We start from the raw sequence: 18,513 nt of genomic DNA, 5'->3' as shown, positions 1-18,513 counted from the left end.
TGACCACTGAGTCAACACAGTGCAGTGAACAGAATGATATTTAGATTTTAATATTTGTATATACTGTATGTATTTTTGTTTCTTTTTATTATTATAGCCATGTCTTTTTTGTCAGTTAGCATTTAGGTATTGTATAAAAAACTACATTTGATTAAAAAAAAAATAAGCCATGTTTTCACAAAGGATGACAAAGTGCCTGCACAATTTTCTGTAGTTTATAATCTTTAACTACAGTTACAACAAACCACAACATTATTACCACTAGTACACTCCCTTTATTCTAATGCTGTTTGTGTTCCGTTTAAATGCAATTAAATAAATACATAAATGTAGAAAACGTTGCAGCATATGCAGAGTTCAGTTTTTACTCCACCAAGTGAATATTCAAATTTTACCAGCCACTCAACAGATTAGCGTTGTTTTTTTGGCTGGTAAGTGAAGCAAATCTATTAGCCACTTGCATATTTTACCCGCATTTGGCTGTTGGATTGTGCTTTTTTTAACCCCTGAGCATATGTTAATTGTAAAAAGATGTTTGTCTCACATGACTATACAAAATAAACTCTTTGTCCTTATGGTCCCCAAAACAGAGCAGAATGTAATGTGTGTGTATCTATAGGCACCACTGGCCTCACTTCAGTCACAGCAGCAGGGGGCAGTGTGGCTTCCAGCTTCATTTGCCTTTACAGAAAAAAGTCAAAGCTACTTTTCTGTTTGAATCCACTTCAAAAACATTTCTCTGCCTACTCAGTTTCAAACTGTCCTACACAAACAACATCATTAACATCTCTCTTGCATTGCAATGCAGTTTAGTCATCTCAGCACCAGGAAACCCAAAAAAAAACACAATCACAGTCTAAATCTGCCTTTGCAGCTTCTCACAACCCAAAACAGCGTACGCTTTGAACGCTTTAGGTTTTAGTCTCTCTTTGAGAAAGAACTTATTTCCACTGACACACTTGGACTAATATGCCAATAACAGTCAGCACAGAGATCACGGAACCTGAGTCATAGTGCTTTATAGATAGTATTTTATACAGTCTATGAGTTACACACTTACAGTCACAGTAAACAATCACAACCAATATGACTTCATTCTTATAAAGTGATAAAAACTTCCAGTCTGAGAAAAAATAATTCCACAATATTGGCATGTGATACCAGTTACTTCAAGTTTATATCATTGTATCCTGTTTAAGTTTTGTTCTAATCATACTAGTCCCAACATTGGTCCTGAATGAAATATATCAACAACTATTGGATGGATTAAAATTAAAAAATAAATTAAAACAAAATGTGAGGACATTCATAGGATTCCCTCTGACTCTGGAGATCCTGTATTTTAAACTAGTGCCAAAACTTTCATTCATGCAAAACTATTGACATTCCTGTGTTTATTGCTAATTAGCTAATGTTAGCATATTAACATGCTAAACTATGTTGAGCATGGTAAACATTATACCTGCTAAACAACATTAGCACTGTCATTGTGAGCACGTTAGCATTTAGCTCAAACCAACCCTGTGCCTAAGCAATCTCCTAGAGCTGCAGTCTAGTCTTTCTATAATTAATATTGTTGACTAAATACATTTTTGTAAGTCTTTTTATCTTTTGTTTTGATATCATGACTGCATTTATTTATCATTGTCAATCATTGTCTTAATTACCACTTTGTTTTAAAGAATATTAATCAATTAACTATTTACTCTGTGTCAAAAAAAAATGAAAGAATGCCCGCCACAAGTTCTCAGAGCCCAAGGGGATGTGTTTGAACTTCGAGTTTTATCCAAGCAGCAGTTCAAACCAAATAAAGAGAAAAGCAGCAGCATCACCTTTTAGAATTAATCCTGTTTTAGCTCTCCTCATTGTACTTTTTATGATGTGAGACATTGCTCAGTATTACTCACATTACTAATACAACTGAAATCTTTTGTTGCCATTTGCATTGATCATGCATGACTGTATTTTTTACAAGTCATGTATATAAAATGAAGACTTGCTGGACGAGTTCCTCTGCCTTGATTTGAACATATAGCTCTAACATACATCTGAAAACGAACACATGATATGGGGCATGACTCAGGAAGTGGTGATGACACAACAAAGGCATAGAATGCAGAAGTGTGTCTGACACACAGACAGACACACCGAACATTTGACTGAGGGACTGACATCCGTGAGGTAAGACGGCAACTACATTTTCCTCTGTACAAGATCCCTAAGAAAGTGCCAGGTTAAGTGTTGCAGTTAATGTTAATGAGGAGTCAAACGTGTGTGGCACAAGTAATAAGCGAGTATAAAGGAATTGCAAAATATTTCCGATGATTCATTTTTAATGGGAACAGCACTCATCTAATAAGAAAAACCTTGATCTTGATCACTTGAATGAGCCAACAATATACTGTTTATATGGCTGCAAATGTTACGTGAGTTTTAAAATGCGATTTGTCTGATGGATTTATTTTGAATTTTCTTCTAGATATATGGACACAGAGCTCAGAGACATATTTTAGTTTTTTCTTTGACAAAACATTTTTAATAGTTAATAATAGTAATAGCTCTAACAAGCTCACATTTCCCTCCAGTGACGTAGATTAACTCCAGGTTCTACCAAAGACCTGATTCTTTGTATTAAATTGGGTTTATATCACTAAACCCTCAGATCCTCATGGTACTGTAGTCTTTATTAGTGTTTGATTAAAGCATTGAATAAGTCAAACAGCCGAGTCAAGATCACACTAAATTCATTCAAATCTAGATTTAATTAAAAGTCAAAATAATTCACCAATTACTAAATTATACCTGACTTATTGTGAGCATGTGATTGAAACTGATATGATTTGGCCTTTACATCAAAACGCAGATACAAAAACAAGTTCACTGCAACTAAACCCACACACAACTGAGAGGTTTCACATGGCATTGCACATAAGTGTTTCTGTGTGGGAACGAAGAATGACAGGAAAGACATATTCAGTTTGAAATCCTTACAGAGCTGTTAAACTCAAATTGTATTACACTATTTCCACTACAGCAGCGGCAGTGACACCATGACAAGCAACTGTTCATTTGAAGGGGTGGACAACCTGATGAAATATTTGGAGCTGGCCATATACCTGCCCATCTTCCTCACTGGTCTGATTCTCAATGTTGCAGCGCTCTTAGTGTTCTGCTTCTTTCTGCGGAAATGGACAGAGTCAACTATCTACATGACCAGCTTGGCTTTGATGGACCTGCTTCTCCTCTTCCCTCTTCCCTTCAAAATGCACGCCAACACTCACCCCTGGCCTGCTAACCTCCAACCTCTCTGTTCGATCTTGGAAAGCCAGTATTTTGTTGGGATATATGGCAGCATCTACACCATCATGTGTATAGCTGTGGACCGATGGGTGGCTATCTGTCACCCGTTCAAAGCCAAGCAACTGCGTTCACCCAAAGCAGCTCTGTGGACATGCATCGTGGTCTGGGTGCTGGTGCTGGCAGTGATCTTTCCAATCATCTATCGCTTCAGAGAGGCCGGGAAGGGGGACTTTCACTGTTTCCACCAATTTTCAGAGAAAGGCTGGAGCCCTCCGGTGATCATCTGTCTGCAGGTGTTTGGGTTCCTGGTGCCTGCACTGGTAGTGGTTTACTGTTCGGTGCGGACCATCTGGGCACTTCAGCGGTCTGGCCAGCACAGTCCCCAGAGCCGGGCCTGTGTGAAGATCATCTACAGCAGTCTGAGTGCCTTCCTGCTGCCTTTTACCCCCAGCCACCTGGGCATCCTCCTGCAGTTCCTGGTAAGAGAAACTGCAAGTTCATCTCTAGTAAACTGAACTCTAAAGTGGGCCTATCTAGTGACGGGCATTGCAAATTAGTTTCGGCTATATAAATGCTGTGGGCATTTGTGGCACCTGTGTGGCAGGTTAATAGTGCTTAGCATCTCTGCTTATTTGCAAGAATATTTCATTCGTGTTAAACCAGTCTGTCATTTTACTAAATTTGTCGTAAAAGTAGAAGGCTATGTGTAACTATACATACAAACTTTACAATAAAGTGAAAAGAGTGAATTACTTTAAAATAGATTAATAAAGTTGAAAACAATCTCACCTCACAGTCCATTTAGTAGCTGTAGAGCTTTTAATCCCAACACAATCTTCATCAGCAGAACAGTGAAACTGTAGATGTATAAATTTCCTTTTTTTGGACAACTTTAAGGACTTCTGCTCCATGTTGGCTCAACGAATGTACACTGCTGGGATAAAGCCTTACATCCGGCGCGTCTCTCACATGTTGGAGGTCCCTCCTGTTACACTAGCAAACAATCTATTTTGCAGGGCACTGACACTGTAACAGGGTCTTTGCACCGCTCAAGACTGTTGTTATTGGTTTAAAGAAATAAAAACAAGTCAGGGCGTTTTTTGCCTCTCTCCCACAATTGACAAGCGGTGTAGCCAGACCATTCTCCAGTGCTGACACAGCGCTGGGGAGATAGGTTACGCAATGCAAGACTAAATTACTTGAGAATACTATGTGTTACATTGCAGTCAAAAGTTACGCTTCCTACTTTGTTTTTATACTAAATGAAACTATCTACTTCCTTTTTATCTAGTAGCTACAGCCATTAGGAGCAAGGCTGTAACCAGGGTTTTAAAAACACTGACATATTTTGTAGTTTTTTTAAATACCAAGTTTGGGTAGAGAAATGATAAACTAATAGGTTTATGGTTTTATCATATAATCATTCTTCAATTTAAATGTTAAAAAAAATATGTGCACGGAAGCAGAGAAAGTCACTTGTGGTGAAGCATTTGTACTGTTCATTGTACTTTAGTATTAAACATCTATGACCATTCTATTGTAACCACAAAAGGTTGTGTAGAATTATAAAAGACCCTGCAACCGAGAAATACATTTAAAAAAAAATGTAATCAAACTACTCACTGACGTCGACCTGGCAGACTGTTTTAGCAAGTACAGAAAATGTGCAAAGAGATTAACCATGCATGAAAGTAACATGCAAAACCACAGTAGGCCCAGAGTTCACAATGCTGGGTTGTCTCTAGTCTTTTCATTCATGTAGGCAGGATGCTCAACTAATGTTTCTCTGTCCTCCATGTGTGACCTAATTCCAGGTACACCAAGGAATGATTCAAGACTGCGGCAACAAGATCAGGATTAGCCTTTATATACAAATAGCTATGTGTCTGTCCAACATTACCTGCTGTCTGGACGCTCTGTGCTACTACTTCATTGCTCATGAGGTGAGGAGCCCCAAACACACCTTCAGGATATCAATGACCAGCCAAAGAAGAGCCACCTTCAGCACTTCATCGGTCTGAACATAAAGACAAAACAAGGTAAAACATATATTTGTCCTCATTGGATGCATGGTAGTAAATATGACATCTGTTATCTTGAGTTTTAGCAGGCCAGTGAAACTAAAAAAGAGCCAGTATTGTTTCCAGTAGCTGATTAGCAAGTGCAACATGCACTAAGAGTAACGGGTCAGAGTGCAATCTCAACTAACAACAGTGCTTGAGAGTGAGGGTTGAGGAAAGGCTCTGACAATCTGACACATAATTTGGTCCAGTGACAGGAAGCCCCTTAGATGCCTGTGTAACCTCAGAGAGCTCTGATACTCAAAAGGTAGGCTGCAACAAGCCACAATGTGACTTCTTTCTGCAATGATTTGTGGATAAACTTGTGAGATGGATTAAGGCCCTTTCAGGTTGTCCAGTTCTGCACACTGAGAATCTGATGTGGGGTACAAAAAATGTCAAAGTAGTGAAACTGGGCACCAGCAGCTCATTGCAGAGCTTTGCAGTCTACTGTATAAACTCAAGAAGTCAAGTCAAAGGCGCATGTAAGATCAGTGCTGATACACTTTGCCACACTTTGATTCACAAGATACAGTTAGTAAATTGCGAAACTTCTTATAAGACACAGCTAACTATAATAACAATAATAGGTTTAATTTATGTTGCTCATATAAAATGCAGATTTACATAAAAAGTCAACTTGAAACAAGTCAATAATTAAGTAAAATTAAACCTATGTATTAAAGTATTCACTTACTTAGTATATGAATAAATCAAGACACCGACCAGTTGAGATCTAAAAACATATTAAGTAATTGAATTGATAATTTATTTATAATAACTATAGCTTGATGACAAAATATCTTTTTATATACTTTAACTGATACTTAAATCATTTTATTGTTTTCTTAATTGTTGACTTTTTCTTAGTTTGGTTCTTTGGCAGATTGTGACTTGTTAAGAAATATTACTGACTTGTAATACAGATAACTACATCTATCTATTAATGTACTGTATACTCAAATAATGTTCAGGGGGGAATAATACTATATTTACACTTAAAATAAAATTAAATCAAGCTGTCTGATGTAAATGTCCAAAAACTGACACACATTAACATCTTATGCACAGCTTGACGCGGTACAGATATATCCAAAACACATTTATAATATCATCCACATATACAGACTGTCTGAATAACAAAGACTATAACATTGTACGTGAACTTTTTCTTAGTTTGGTTCTTTGGCAGATTGTAACTTGTTAAGAAATATTACTGACTTGTAATACAGGTAACTACATCTATTGTCATTAATAAGAAATATAGCATCAGAAATATATTTGAACCCATACATTCTGGGAATTCTGACCTGATTATTCTTTTAGAATTTCAGTTACATTTATGTATCCATCCTGTAAATTATTATAGAAATAAAGCCTGAGGCTGAGTGACAAATTTTAAATGTATCTCCGACCTTATTAATGTATACTCAAATAATGTTCAGGGGGCAATAATTCTAACCCATTTCATTTCGTTGTCCTGATATGAATGAGGAAGCAAATAACTGAAAAGGTCTGCTGAACGTTATAGGAATGCAAATTGACTGTCTGTGTGTTTATCAAACAACTTCCTTAGACTTACCACAATACCACAATATATATATAGCAATAGTATTAAATTGTTAAAAACTGTTACTGACCTCACCTGTGTACTAAGATCATTAGACTGTTTTGACATTTGATTTATGTGAATGTAGTCAAAGCTAAACTCAAATGGAAAGTGGTACATGCAGTACCATTGGGCCGCTCTCTGTCTTATTTTGCTCATGTTGAACAAAGTCACCTTCAGTGGAAGGTGTTCTTAAGTCTCAATAAGAGGATTTACTGTATTAATTTTTATTGTATCAAATACCTCTTCCAAAACCAGAAACAAGACATCAAACTCATGTTTTCTTAACTTGCATTACTTGTTTCGATGCTTTCATTTTGCACAAGCCTCATCTTTGCTGAGTTTCAATGTTATTTGTTTATACCATATGCTTTAATTCTATGACTGTCTGTTCTGAAGCTTGAAGAAAATTACAGAAATTACTTTACTGAACTTTTCTCAACAATTTGCATGACATGACACCAAATCTTCCTCTTCCATTTGGAAGTGAAATAAAGCTTTCCACAAGCAATTCATCTTGTGATGTGTGTCACATTCACCACAATGACACTGCAGTTTTCTATTCTAAAAATTAATCCACAGGAAGCAACACATTAAAATGTGTAGCATGTCCAACAGAAACGGAACTGATCAGGGCTTTGTTAGTTCCAGTTATATTATGTCTGTACTAGCTGGGATAGTGTTTGTTTCCCTTTATGCAATATTTACACACAATGTTGTTAGGAAACACTCCAATTATTCTACCTCCATAATTAGCCCATTCATGATGTGTATTATTTAAATGAACCTGTTGCTGATGAACATTCAAAAGACAAAAAATGTTAATGTATCATTTATTCTCAAAGCAGCAAGATATTACAAGAAAAATTGACTGTACAAAGAAATAAGGTAACCAGGACGAGGAAATATGCGCACATTTCACACATTTCTCTCAACAAAGATTTATTTGCTCCAGGTTGTACATTAGAAAGACACCCCAAATTTTTTTTTCAAATTGGGACAAATTAACATTGTAGGGATTATAATGCCAAGGTAGGAAGGAGTGGGAACTGGTGAGAGCTAAAACAGGCAAAATCCAAGTGAAGAGGAGGAAGAGCAAGACAAAATGAGTTTTAGCCTTTGTTATCTCCAGAAGGTGATCTAAACTAAAAAAACATTCCTTCTAAATAGTTCATACATCATTGACACTAAGCATAGCATTGCTGACTGCAGACTTTGGTTCCTTCTATCCCTCTAAAGCACTGCTACTAATTACAGTCTAAAGCCATTATATCCAAGGAGTAGGAAAGTGTGATTCCAAAGTAAATAAAGAGACAAACCTTAAAGAAATCGTTCACAAAACAAGTTGATTTTAGATAAAAATCTATGCATGTAACAATATGAAATCCAGAAGAAAATCAATTTACAGTATATATTGCTTAGGAACAATCAGTTATATACACCAATCAATAATACAAACCAGCAAAGAAACGTCTAAACTATATGAGGTATGTTTTGCCATTTTCTGACATTCAAACAAAATAAAAGAACAAACAAGAAAATAATTACAACATAGTGTACCATGCAAGCAGTTTTTAAGTATGCTTACCATCACACACAGTGCACTGGGTTACTAAATAATTAATACAAATAATGACAAGTGTAAAATTAAATTAAATCAAGCCGTCTGATGTAAATGTCAAAAACTGACACACATTAACATCTTATGCACAGCTTGACACGGTACAGATATATCCAAAACACATTTATAACATCATCCACATATACAGACTGTCTGAATAAAAAAGACAATAACATTGTACATGAACAATAATAGAGCATTTTCAACTTAAGAAAACAAACAAACATTCAAACTGTTGGGACAAATACTTGCTCTTAAAGTGCAATTAAAAGCCTAAATAATTCAAGAGGTATGGTTTGAAACTGGCTTCAGAGTATGATGGCTGTGATTTCCGCCTCAGATTCAGACCCTGTCGCAGATGACGGTCTCAACCACAAAAGTGTTCTCGAAGTGACGAATGCTGTGGCACCTCTTTGTCTCACGCCTCTCAATACCTGAAAGAGACAGGAAGACACGTTTAAAAAAATCTGTTCACTTTGTAGTGTTTATATTTCTTTTACTGCTACAAGGCCTACTCCTGTCCATGTTGATGGAGCAGTGATAAATCCAATCACAACCTTTTTGCAAATCACATCCATTTATGTCCTCAGGCAAACTCTGTTGCATCGTGTCTCTCACGCCAATCAAAGGCAGCAACGACAGAGATATCACTAAAGCGCATCACTACCTCCTCCACAGTGTGTGGATGTGTCCACTGCACAACCAGTGACTCACTTAGCAGGAAGTTCCCAGGCTGCACCCACATGCAAACACTGACATGATAATCAGGCTGCCAGGCTGTTACAGAAGGATTTTACACTGCGGGCCCCTATTTGGTTCTGATTGTATTTTCTTTTATGCACTGCCACATGACTCAACATCTCACAAGTGTTGGTGTGAAAGAGGGTGATACATAAGCGGATGTGATCCATCACTCATTTTTTAGCATCTCATATAGCTTACGCCTGTGCTGGTTGCGACGTCTGAGGCGGTAGGTTTCTTTGCCGTAGCAGAGTCTGTGGATGAAGGGGCCAAGCTGCCTCATGTTCCTCACCCTCCCTGTCACCATCATCTCCTCCTGAACGATGTACGTCTGTGGAAGGTACGTCCCTCTCTGTGGCAAAAGAACACAAATGAATCACTCATTTGTCTGTGGGAGGAACATTGCAGATGAAGATGGGAATATGCAGTTCTTCACTTTCTCCGACAGCCATTCATCTCTAACAATGCTTTTACAATCGCTTCAAGAGTGACATCAGCAGCACATGTACTGAGTGCCTCACCTTGACATTGACAAGCAACTCCCACAGGTTCCGTGGAGGCATCACCAAGGTTGTGTTCAGCTCAGTGACGTAGCATTTGTCCAAAGCAATGTCATGATAAGCTGTGAGGCCCTGGAATCAATTAAAATGAAAATGTTAAAACCTTTAATGAAACACCTGGAGAAAAAAAACAGTGAACATATGGATGCATTAACCTACCCTCTGAAAGTCGTGGATGATGTCAGCGGGGTCACTGCCTCCAAAGTGTGGCACAGGTACACTGATCTGCTCGTAGTTGTCGTCAAGGTAGATGCCAACATTCTCCTCGAGTTCTTGCCGGCCCCTCAAAGGAGCATACACAGAGTCCTCGTAGAGAACCCGGCAGTGGAACAAGCTGTCTTCTGGGATCTGCTAATGGGGCACAACAGAGCTGAGTTAGCATGTGACAGTTATTTTAGGTAGTATTTTTGTTTATATTTGTGTTCATTCAACATTCTGTGGCACTAGGTTAGGATATAAGGTAGGAAAAGGGAGGTAGAGTGAACTTACCTGAGGTATAAAGTAGTAGCGATAGACGTAGATAGAGGCCAGCACCAGTCCTGACATGAAGACCACCAGGCCAAAGGTGAGGCAGCAGAGACCGGTTGGAAAAGGCTTCTTAGGCCTGACAGGAAGAACCTGCTGCTCCTGTAAAGAGAAAAGCAGTTTGGTTTGAGGACAAAACAACAATGAAAAGTCAGCTAGTTAGCCAAGAGATTGTGGTAGAGGATTTGGGCAAAATATTAGGAACATAGCTTAGTAGTTAACTTGAAATTAATCATATCTAGTTTTATGGTGTATCAGTGGAAATTATGTAAGTTCTCTCACATGGCGGTGTGTTCCTGTACAAAGTCCAAATCGTAACAGAGGTTATTCTAACGTCGTTAGTCAGGCAAGGAGATCTGGTAGACGTAGGACGGACTGGAATGAAACATGCCAGATGCCCACCCACAGTCTCTCAGTCAATCTGCTGCAATCTCCCTACTACTGTTGCTATGGAGAGCGGAAGCAGGGAGAACAGATTGTGCCAGGCTCTGATGAAGATGCTGGCACGTGGCCGTCTGGGTCTATTCTTGGAGGCCTACTTCCACGCTCCATATTTGTTAGTTTCCTAGCACCCTCAGTGGGAGTTAAAGCGAGAAAAATTGCGTGGAGTCCCTCAGCAGAGGTGGACATATTAATAGATCTACACACATTGGCTCTGATGCCTATCCTACTATCGCAGCCAATCAGAATCCACATAGCCTTTTAGATCATGTCTTATTCTTCTGTTGACGTAACTAACAAATGAAAAAATGTGTTTGCCTAAGTGGTGGATGCGTCATAAAGTGGTAATAATCATTGTGTAGTGTGTTGGGGGGAAATCTATTGATCCATCAATCAACATTAAAGGACAGTTTTATTCGGTTCAAAATATTAACACTGACTGAGCCCTGTGTTTGAGGTTTGCAGCCTGAAAACTAAGGACTTGGGTCTCGGGATCTGACATGTTGCAGATGAATTTCAGGGAATCAGTTGCCATTGTAACACAATGAGATGGTCATTTCCTTTCTGAACCCCCCTCAAATGCTCAAATCTAATTAGTAGCCCCGCAGGATTCTACTCATAGGATACGGGAATAGCTAAAACTAGAGAAAAAAAAAATTGCATTTGTACATATTTTAATTCCTGCCTGTACAATGTCAATTTTGATAAATAAAAAAGCTCAACGGCCTTTACATCATGCCCACTGTTTATATACCAATAAAACACACAATAGTCAGGCACAACCTGCAGGATCCATGTGGTATAACACCTTGTGATGTCACTAACTGGTGCAGTGACCGCATCTAACAGCTCTGTTGTTTTCTTATTTCGACAAAAACGGGGGAAACCTTCTAATTATGCATCAATGGAAAAACTGAGGCTATTTGATCGCCTACTGCGCATTCTGAGAAAATCCATTATACACTTATAATACATATGAACCATATAGAATAATGGTGTCATATTCTGCTGAAGGCACATACAGGACAGCCATCTGCAGTGTGTCCTCGCAGTGGCCAAACAAGGTGACGTAATGTCAACATCCCCAGGCTGGGATGGTCTGCAATTGATGGTCTTTTCCCATGTTATTACAAGATTATAGCACAATAAGTTTTTTATGTCAGAAATAGTGTCCTGTAGTAACTGCACTAGCTAAAACAATATAATAAACTGCAGTATGTGAAGTGATTTTTAACCATTCAGTTAGAAACATATAATCCCATAAAGTGACATGATGATGCATGGACAGACAAATCCAACATTACAGCTAAGAACAAAGAGATTATTGTTAATCCATTTAGCTACAGCCTATGTAAAAGGAGTACTAATGCTGTAAATTAGTGGGACACAGGACAAATGTCTCAACACTAAAACAAACAAAGAAAAACAAAGTGTGCAAACTCACGTGAGCCTGAGGTATAATGATCTTGTCTCCATCGATCTCTTTTTCGGGTTTCTGCGCCGAAACTGTCTTGAAAGTGATCTTCACCATGTTTGCTTGTTCAGTGTACGTTTATCTCGTCAGCTGATTTGGTGCGCTGGTTTCTTCGACTGAGCAAGGAAGATTATATAGCGGCGTAGCAGTCTCGCCCCCGGGGCTCAGTGACCTCAGTAGAGCGTCTTCTCTGACGAACGAGCACAGTGTGGGACTGAAGGAAAAGCCGCCCCGCCGCTGTCAAAATAAGAGTCCAAGTCCGGCTACAACGTTTACATTTAAAACCTAATACACTGCTTGTGGGCTTTGGTAAACAAATACTTATAGGTAAATGTTTAAATCAGTTTAGGGTTAAAACAAACTGTTTTATCTTCCGTTTGTTAAAATTAAACTGCAACATGCCCTTATTCTGAAGGCAAGTACCCGATATGGTAGTGTTTCCGTATTTTATTTAAAGCTGCGTTTCTCTACCATCAAGTTTCAACACTATCCGGAAATGTAGGGATGTTTTAAAGGTAATGTAGGGATGTTTCTAAGCTACTAGAATGCAATAAAGTTAACTCGAGGTGACTACTACTGATCCTAATGGCAGTGTTATCAACAGGCCATGTAATGCATACAGTGCAATACAGGACACTGTGTTCTGTACAATGTGTGCAACAGCATGTGTGCCTTGGTTGAGTAATACAGTAGCCTATAATGTAATTTGAGCATTTAGTATAGTATACACCTGTTATAAAACCTTAAAGAAAATTTTACACTTCAAAAATAAGTCACTGCAGGTTATAAGGGCTGTAGATAATTTTTCTTTTTTACAAACTCTAAACTAAAGTCCAATTTCATGAATACAACTTCGAAATGCTATAGATAAATCATCAGATGTAATTATTTATTTTTTCTTTAACTAAACTAACAAAATCCTTATGACCACCTGCTTAACACCGTGGCCAGACTATCAGCAGTGTAACATTACTGAAATAATAAAGCTGTTAACCATGGCTGTAACAGCGGATCACTGCAAACCAAATTATATATTATGTACTAGAGCATGTCTATCCTAAAAATGCAAATTACACAACACATGCAAATTTTCATCACCAGATGTGAATAGCCGTGAAAGTGTTTCCATAAGACACAGTGTGTTAAACTTGGATAATTTAGCAAACTTCAGAATCAGTTGAGTTTGAGTCGATGACTTAACAATACGATTGACTGAAAAGCTCAACATCCAAATTATACCAGAATGGACAATAAGAACATGTCATAACACTTTCCAAATGCAGGAATGGTCGCTTTATCTGCCAGCACTGTGGCAGGCTCCTTGTCCATTTCGAGAGGCTACTAGCTCTTTACACAAGAGAGTAATGTACTTGATAAATGGCTCATATCGGCCAATTCACATTAGTTGTTGGAGTGGAGCACTACTAGTCTTCATAGATGGACTGATGGCTCACAATCAAGCATGAAATAGACCCAGCTAACTAATGATGCAATGTGAGAATTAGCAGCTAATGGCCTAAAGTGATGAAAGACATTAAATGAGAGTGCTTAAGAATGTTAACATTGAAGGGTAAATGTTGAAGTGTTTTTGCAGGAGGAGCTTGGTATACTGAAATAACAGATGTAAAAGGACTTTCTATATTTTATTTTTGGTAAATCTAGAGTGGTTGTTGTCTGGCATTTCTATCCAAGATAACGCTTTATTATTCCCAATGGTTTAATTGGTAAAATATATTTGTTTCAGCGTTGGCTGAACCCTTTCTGGTTGAATTCATTTTAGAAGTGGGTGTTATTTTATCTTTATGTTGGTCCAGACCTTCTTTTTTTTTTACAGTCAATGGTTCAGAGTCTGAACCATAGACCGTATATTATTGATATTATTAATATTGATATTATTAATATTAACGGTCTATGGTCTGAACCAAAAAAAACTGAAGTTGGAGTCAAAACAAAAGATATGGCTCAATAGTGATTGGCGGGTACGAGCGTAGCGCGTACTCGATGTGTCTTGCTCTCGTTGCCACTTCACCCATTCACATGTAAATGAACCGTGATATATACCTAGTACATGCCCCCTCGGAGCAGCATTAAGGAGCCCAGTCTCTCTGCAAGCTTTGTTGGCCGCTGGGATCGCCCGGCCATCTGTCCCATTGACAAACTGTAACGGCTCTTTGGATTACACATCAACCTCCAGTCCAGTGGGTTTCTGGCAGCGCCTGGGTTAAACTTTAACAACATGGCCCCCATCAGTAACAACACACACGGAACGGACAGAGGTGATAACTGCAGTGGAATCAAATCTGACAGAAAGGTAAGGGCCTGTGCACCTGAAACCAATGTTTGTGTTAACTTGGCTGATATTTCAAAGTAACGTTAACTCCATGTTCCTTACTGTTGGCAGATGAGGAAACCTCTGGTCGAGAAGAAAAGAAGGGCTCGCATCAATGAAAGTTTACAAGAACTAAGAGTTCTCGTGGCGGATGCAGACGTAAGATACTAGCTATATGTTTATTTGTAGGCCCTTGTTTACGTAGCTAGTGCTGTTCTTCAAAATGAACTAAATTGGCGATTTGGTTTAGCCAGCTAGCTTGTGTTGCCAGCGCTTGTTACTTACGCTTTTTTTGTCACCCGCTGCAGTTGCAATCAAAGATGGAGAATGCCGAAGTGCTGGAGATGACAGTGAAACGTGTGGAGAGCATTCTGCAAAACCGGGCTCAAGGTAACCGTTAAATTATATACTGCTACGTTTACTTTTAGAGTAGCCAACGCCAGCAGGCAATAGTTCCTTAAATATTTTATGTTTCACCAAAATCCATTAACCTAAACTAGCATATTATTTAGCCTACATGTCATTTTCCCGCCGTACAATATAGTTATTTTAAACTAACCCCAAAATTGAGTTAAAAGGGTTATAGCGGTTAGTGCTTTAGCTAATATTCCAATTAACTGTGCTGTGGCCACTGGTGCGCATGTGCATCTTCGACCGTGGCTCAGCCAATCAGAACAGAGAGCCCAACGTTTGTAACTGTCAGTTAGCAGTTTAGTTTAGCACATTTCTGAGCTAACGGTTGTTATATTTCATCTTTCCGTAGAAGTGGACGCCGTGAACCGGGAGGCCTGTGAGCGTTTTGCTGCAGGCTACATCCAGTGTATGCATGACGTTCACACTTTTGTGTCCAACTGCCCGGGAATTGACCCAACATTATCCGCGGAGCTGTTGAACCACCTTCTGGAGAGCATGCCCCTAAACGACGAAGACCGCCTCCGGGTGATGCTGCCGGACACGTTGACAGAGTGCCCGTCTGAGAGCATGTACACGGCTCTAGTGTCCCCGGCCCCCTCCACCACCTCCACCGATGACCTCTGCTCTGACCTGGATGAGACGGACTCAGAGCAAAGTCATGTTTCTTCTTCAGAGGAGGCTGAAAGCCAGGATGTATTGTGCTTGCCTTCCATAACTTACTCCAAGTCAATGTGGAGACCATGGTAGATTGTTTAAAAAAAAAAAAAGGAATAGCATGTTTTAACTTACGCTAGATGATTTAATGCTTTGTGTTATGTTGTAGGGAGTAGGCCTCAGTACATGCCAACAACACTGCTGAGATGACAACTCTGCAACGTATTGAAAAGCGTCTGAGAAGCTCTTTGTATAATTATTTGGGAACTACCATTAAACTAAATGTATTTAATAAATAAAATATGTAATTAAATCTGTTTTGCAGAGGTCAGGGACTTGTAGGGTCTTCATTTGGAAGTGTTTTGGCCCTGCCTTCAGTGAAGGGGTAAATGCATATGTAAATATTTACTTGTTGAATATGACTGGGCTGTTATAGCTGCCCCACTAGAAATGTATTGTTAGTTGTGTGTAAATTATTTGTATTTAGGATGTTTTTAACCTTGTATTTATAAGTGTCCAACGACGTTTAGTAGGCTACCTCATCTGATTTGCCTAAGTTTCAACTTTTCAATAAATATCTTTTTGACTTTAAAATTCTATTTGTGCAACTTCTTTTAAAAAAAGCTACACTTCACACACAAGGATCCCACTGTCCACCCACCCACGGCTGTTTCGAAGACATTAGTTATTACTCTGCAATTGTGGACCATTTGTGTGCACATTCTCTCTCTCTCTCTCCCAAGATGTCGTAGGCGTCTGTGAGGTGTGAAATGAGTAATCCACTCACTCCTTATATAGGCTTAGTTGAAGAATTGACAAATGGGTTTTATAACTTCACTTGACTTCAGTTTTTTTAAGTTAGTTTTAAAATAACATGGGGAAAAATAATTTGCCCAGTCATGGAAATAGGCTCACTGTTGAGTTATCAGTTTCACATTGTACTGTATTATACTGCAGATGGTGCTTTGTATGCAAGGCAATACAATGGTGGTCCTTTGCCAAATAGTTGAATACATATGACTAATCAAATGTATAGATGTACTAATAATAAAAAGTTGTACTGCCACAATAAATTTCCCAAAAGTGTATTTATTGAAATCCGCACCTCTCCCCATCTTCCAGTCCCATCTCTTCACCTCTGCCTATCCGTAGCCCCACGCCCTCTCCCTTTTCATCTGTGCCTGTATCTTGTTTTGTTTTGTGTTGTTTTGTTTAGCCTTGTTTTTGTTTTCTACCTTGCCCTGGAAAGCAACTTTGGGTCCTTGAAAAGTGCTACACAAATTCAATGTAATATTATTATTATTGTGGCAATAAAAACCTTTTCTGATTTCTCTGCCTGTAAAATCTGTGCATACCATTGATCCCTAATAAGAGTTCCATGGTAATTCCCACACAAAAGCTTGTGTCTGCACCCTCAGACATTAACCGTAGTCCTGGTGAGAGCCACAGTCAGTGTTCTGCCTCTGCACCATCAGCTGCTACAACTAATAAATAAGAAAAGACAGCAATCCTCAACTCACTCTTAATCCATTTCAGAAGGCTTCTCTAGTGTTCCTGTGATGTCCAAGTGTCACTTCTTACACTTTCTTACCCATACTGAGAGGGATCTTTGGTGAAATGACAAGAAAATGATTAATACAGTGAGTGTGGGATTATAGTAGTAGTAGTACTACTTCTTCTAATTAGCATAACACATATCTAGTGTTGGTAAGTAAGTAATCAAGTGCTGTAGTTAATTCTGCCTGAGGTACTTTATGTGTCTATTTTCTGCTTCTGTTTACTTCCACCCCGCTACATTTCGGGGGGGGGGGGGGGTAGTATTTTTTTCATCCACTAGGCCTATTATTTATCTGACAGCTGGTTATCACGTAGCTACTTTGCAGATAGATGAAACTGCAACAATATGAATACATTTAAATTAGCTTTACCTTGACTAGCTACAACATACTTGTACTTTAGTTGGGTATGTCCATTTCGTGCTATGCCACTTTACAACCTACTAACACTTCACATTTCAGGGCGAAAATTTGCGGGTTTTATTACACTACATTTATAGCAATAGTTACTTTGAAGTTTGAGACTTTTGGAGCACCATATCCTGCCTACACGGTCATGCATCAACAACGATAATAGTAATACATATGCTATTCGGCCTACGCTGTAGAAGTAGTCGTATTTTTACTTTTAAAAACAAGTTCTTCTTGCATCGCTGCAGATTTCACACGACATGGCTGGATGACGAACTTGGTAGGCTACCGTCCGCTTAGGTCCGGATCTGCGAATCTCCAGAGGTGCAAATGACCTCTGCAGGAGGGCAGTTTGGTAATTTTGCTCAGGTGTGAACAGTGGAGGGGGAGGGGGAGATAGGGGAAAGGGGTTGCTTTGATCCGGCCTGCTGAGCCGTGGACTGGAGGATCTGACTGTCTGCAGAGAAAGATTACATCTCAGCTGTTGTTTCAGCGGTCGGGTCAGACTGCCATTTGCATTGGGAAGGTGAATATCACGACTTCAGGGTGGAAAAGAACACATTTCAAATTTTATTTTATGTTTTAACAGTATGCCCATATTTATCATTTAAATGTATTTGTAGTAGCTGTTAATCTCATTGAAATAGGTCCATTTTGATGGTATACTTTCATTCAGTTCATGCCTTAATCCATTCTCTCCTCACCATGTCAAGCGTTGATCTGCTGCAAACAGGCAATTGGTTTCAAAGTCGTTTATAGACAATACTCATTACTTGGTCACCTGCCCATTAACAGCTGCCATCCTAAATGAGTCTCGT

The 18,513-nt window shown here is 38.9% G+C and overlaps 3 protein-coding genes across 3 annotated transcripts; 2 read left to right on the top strand and 1 right to left on the bottom strand.

Annotated features, from left to right (window-relative positions):
* The first annotated feature begins 2,151 nt into the window (after positions 1 to 2,151).
* Positions 2,152 to 7,507, top strand: LOC116699589 (G-protein coupled receptor 55). Its single transcript, XM_032532256.1, has 3 exons — positions 2,152 to 2,181; positions 3,035 to 3,779; positions 5,115 to 7,507. The coding sequence occupies exons 2-3, from the start codon at positions 3,051 to 3,053 to the stop codon at positions 5,319 to 5,321; spliced, it is 936 nt and encodes a 311-aa protein (XP_032388147.1). The 5' UTR covers positions 2,152 to 2,181; positions 3,035 to 3,050; the 3' UTR covers positions 5,322 to 7,507.
* A 281-nt stretch (positions 7,508 to 7,788) lies between these two features.
* Positions 7,789 to 12,568, bottom strand: itm2cb (integral membrane protein 2Cb). Its single transcript, XM_032530741.1, has 6 exons — positions 12,302 to 12,568; positions 10,381 to 10,518; positions 10,051 to 10,242; positions 9,853 to 9,963; positions 9,533 to 9,683; positions 7,789 to 9,024 (listed from the first exon to the last, which is right to left on the bottom strand). The coding sequence occupies exons 1-6, from the start codon at positions 12,386 to 12,388 to the stop codon at positions 8,933 to 8,935; spliced, it is 771 nt and encodes a 256-aa protein (XP_032386632.1). The 5' UTR covers positions 12,389 to 12,568; the 3' UTR covers positions 7,789 to 8,932.
* A 223-nt stretch (positions 12,569 to 12,791) lies between these two features.
* Positions 12,792 to 16,318, top strand: hes6 (hes family bHLH transcription factor 6). The gene is made up of 4 exons (XM_032530742.1): positions 12,792 to 14,642; positions 14,733 to 14,819; positions 14,969 to 15,050; positions 15,424 to 16,318. Exons 1-4 carry the CDS (start codon positions 14,568 to 14,570, stop codon positions 15,819 to 15,821), a joined length of 642 nt encoding a protein of 213 aa, XP_032386633.1. The 5' UTR covers positions 12,792 to 14,567; the 3' UTR covers positions 15,822 to 16,318.
* Positions 16,319 to 18,513: the final 2,195 nt, after the last annotated feature.

Source organism: Etheostoma spectabile, chromosome 12, assembly GCF_008692095.1.
Source record: "Etheostoma spectabile isolate EspeVRDwgs_2016 chromosome 12, UIUC_Espe_1.0, whole genome shotgun sequence".
NCBI classification, from domain to species: Eukaryota; Metazoa; Chordata; class Actinopteri; order Perciformes; family Percidae; genus Etheostoma; species Etheostoma spectabile.
This window is presented reverse-complemented; position numbering and strand designations above follow the sequence as displayed.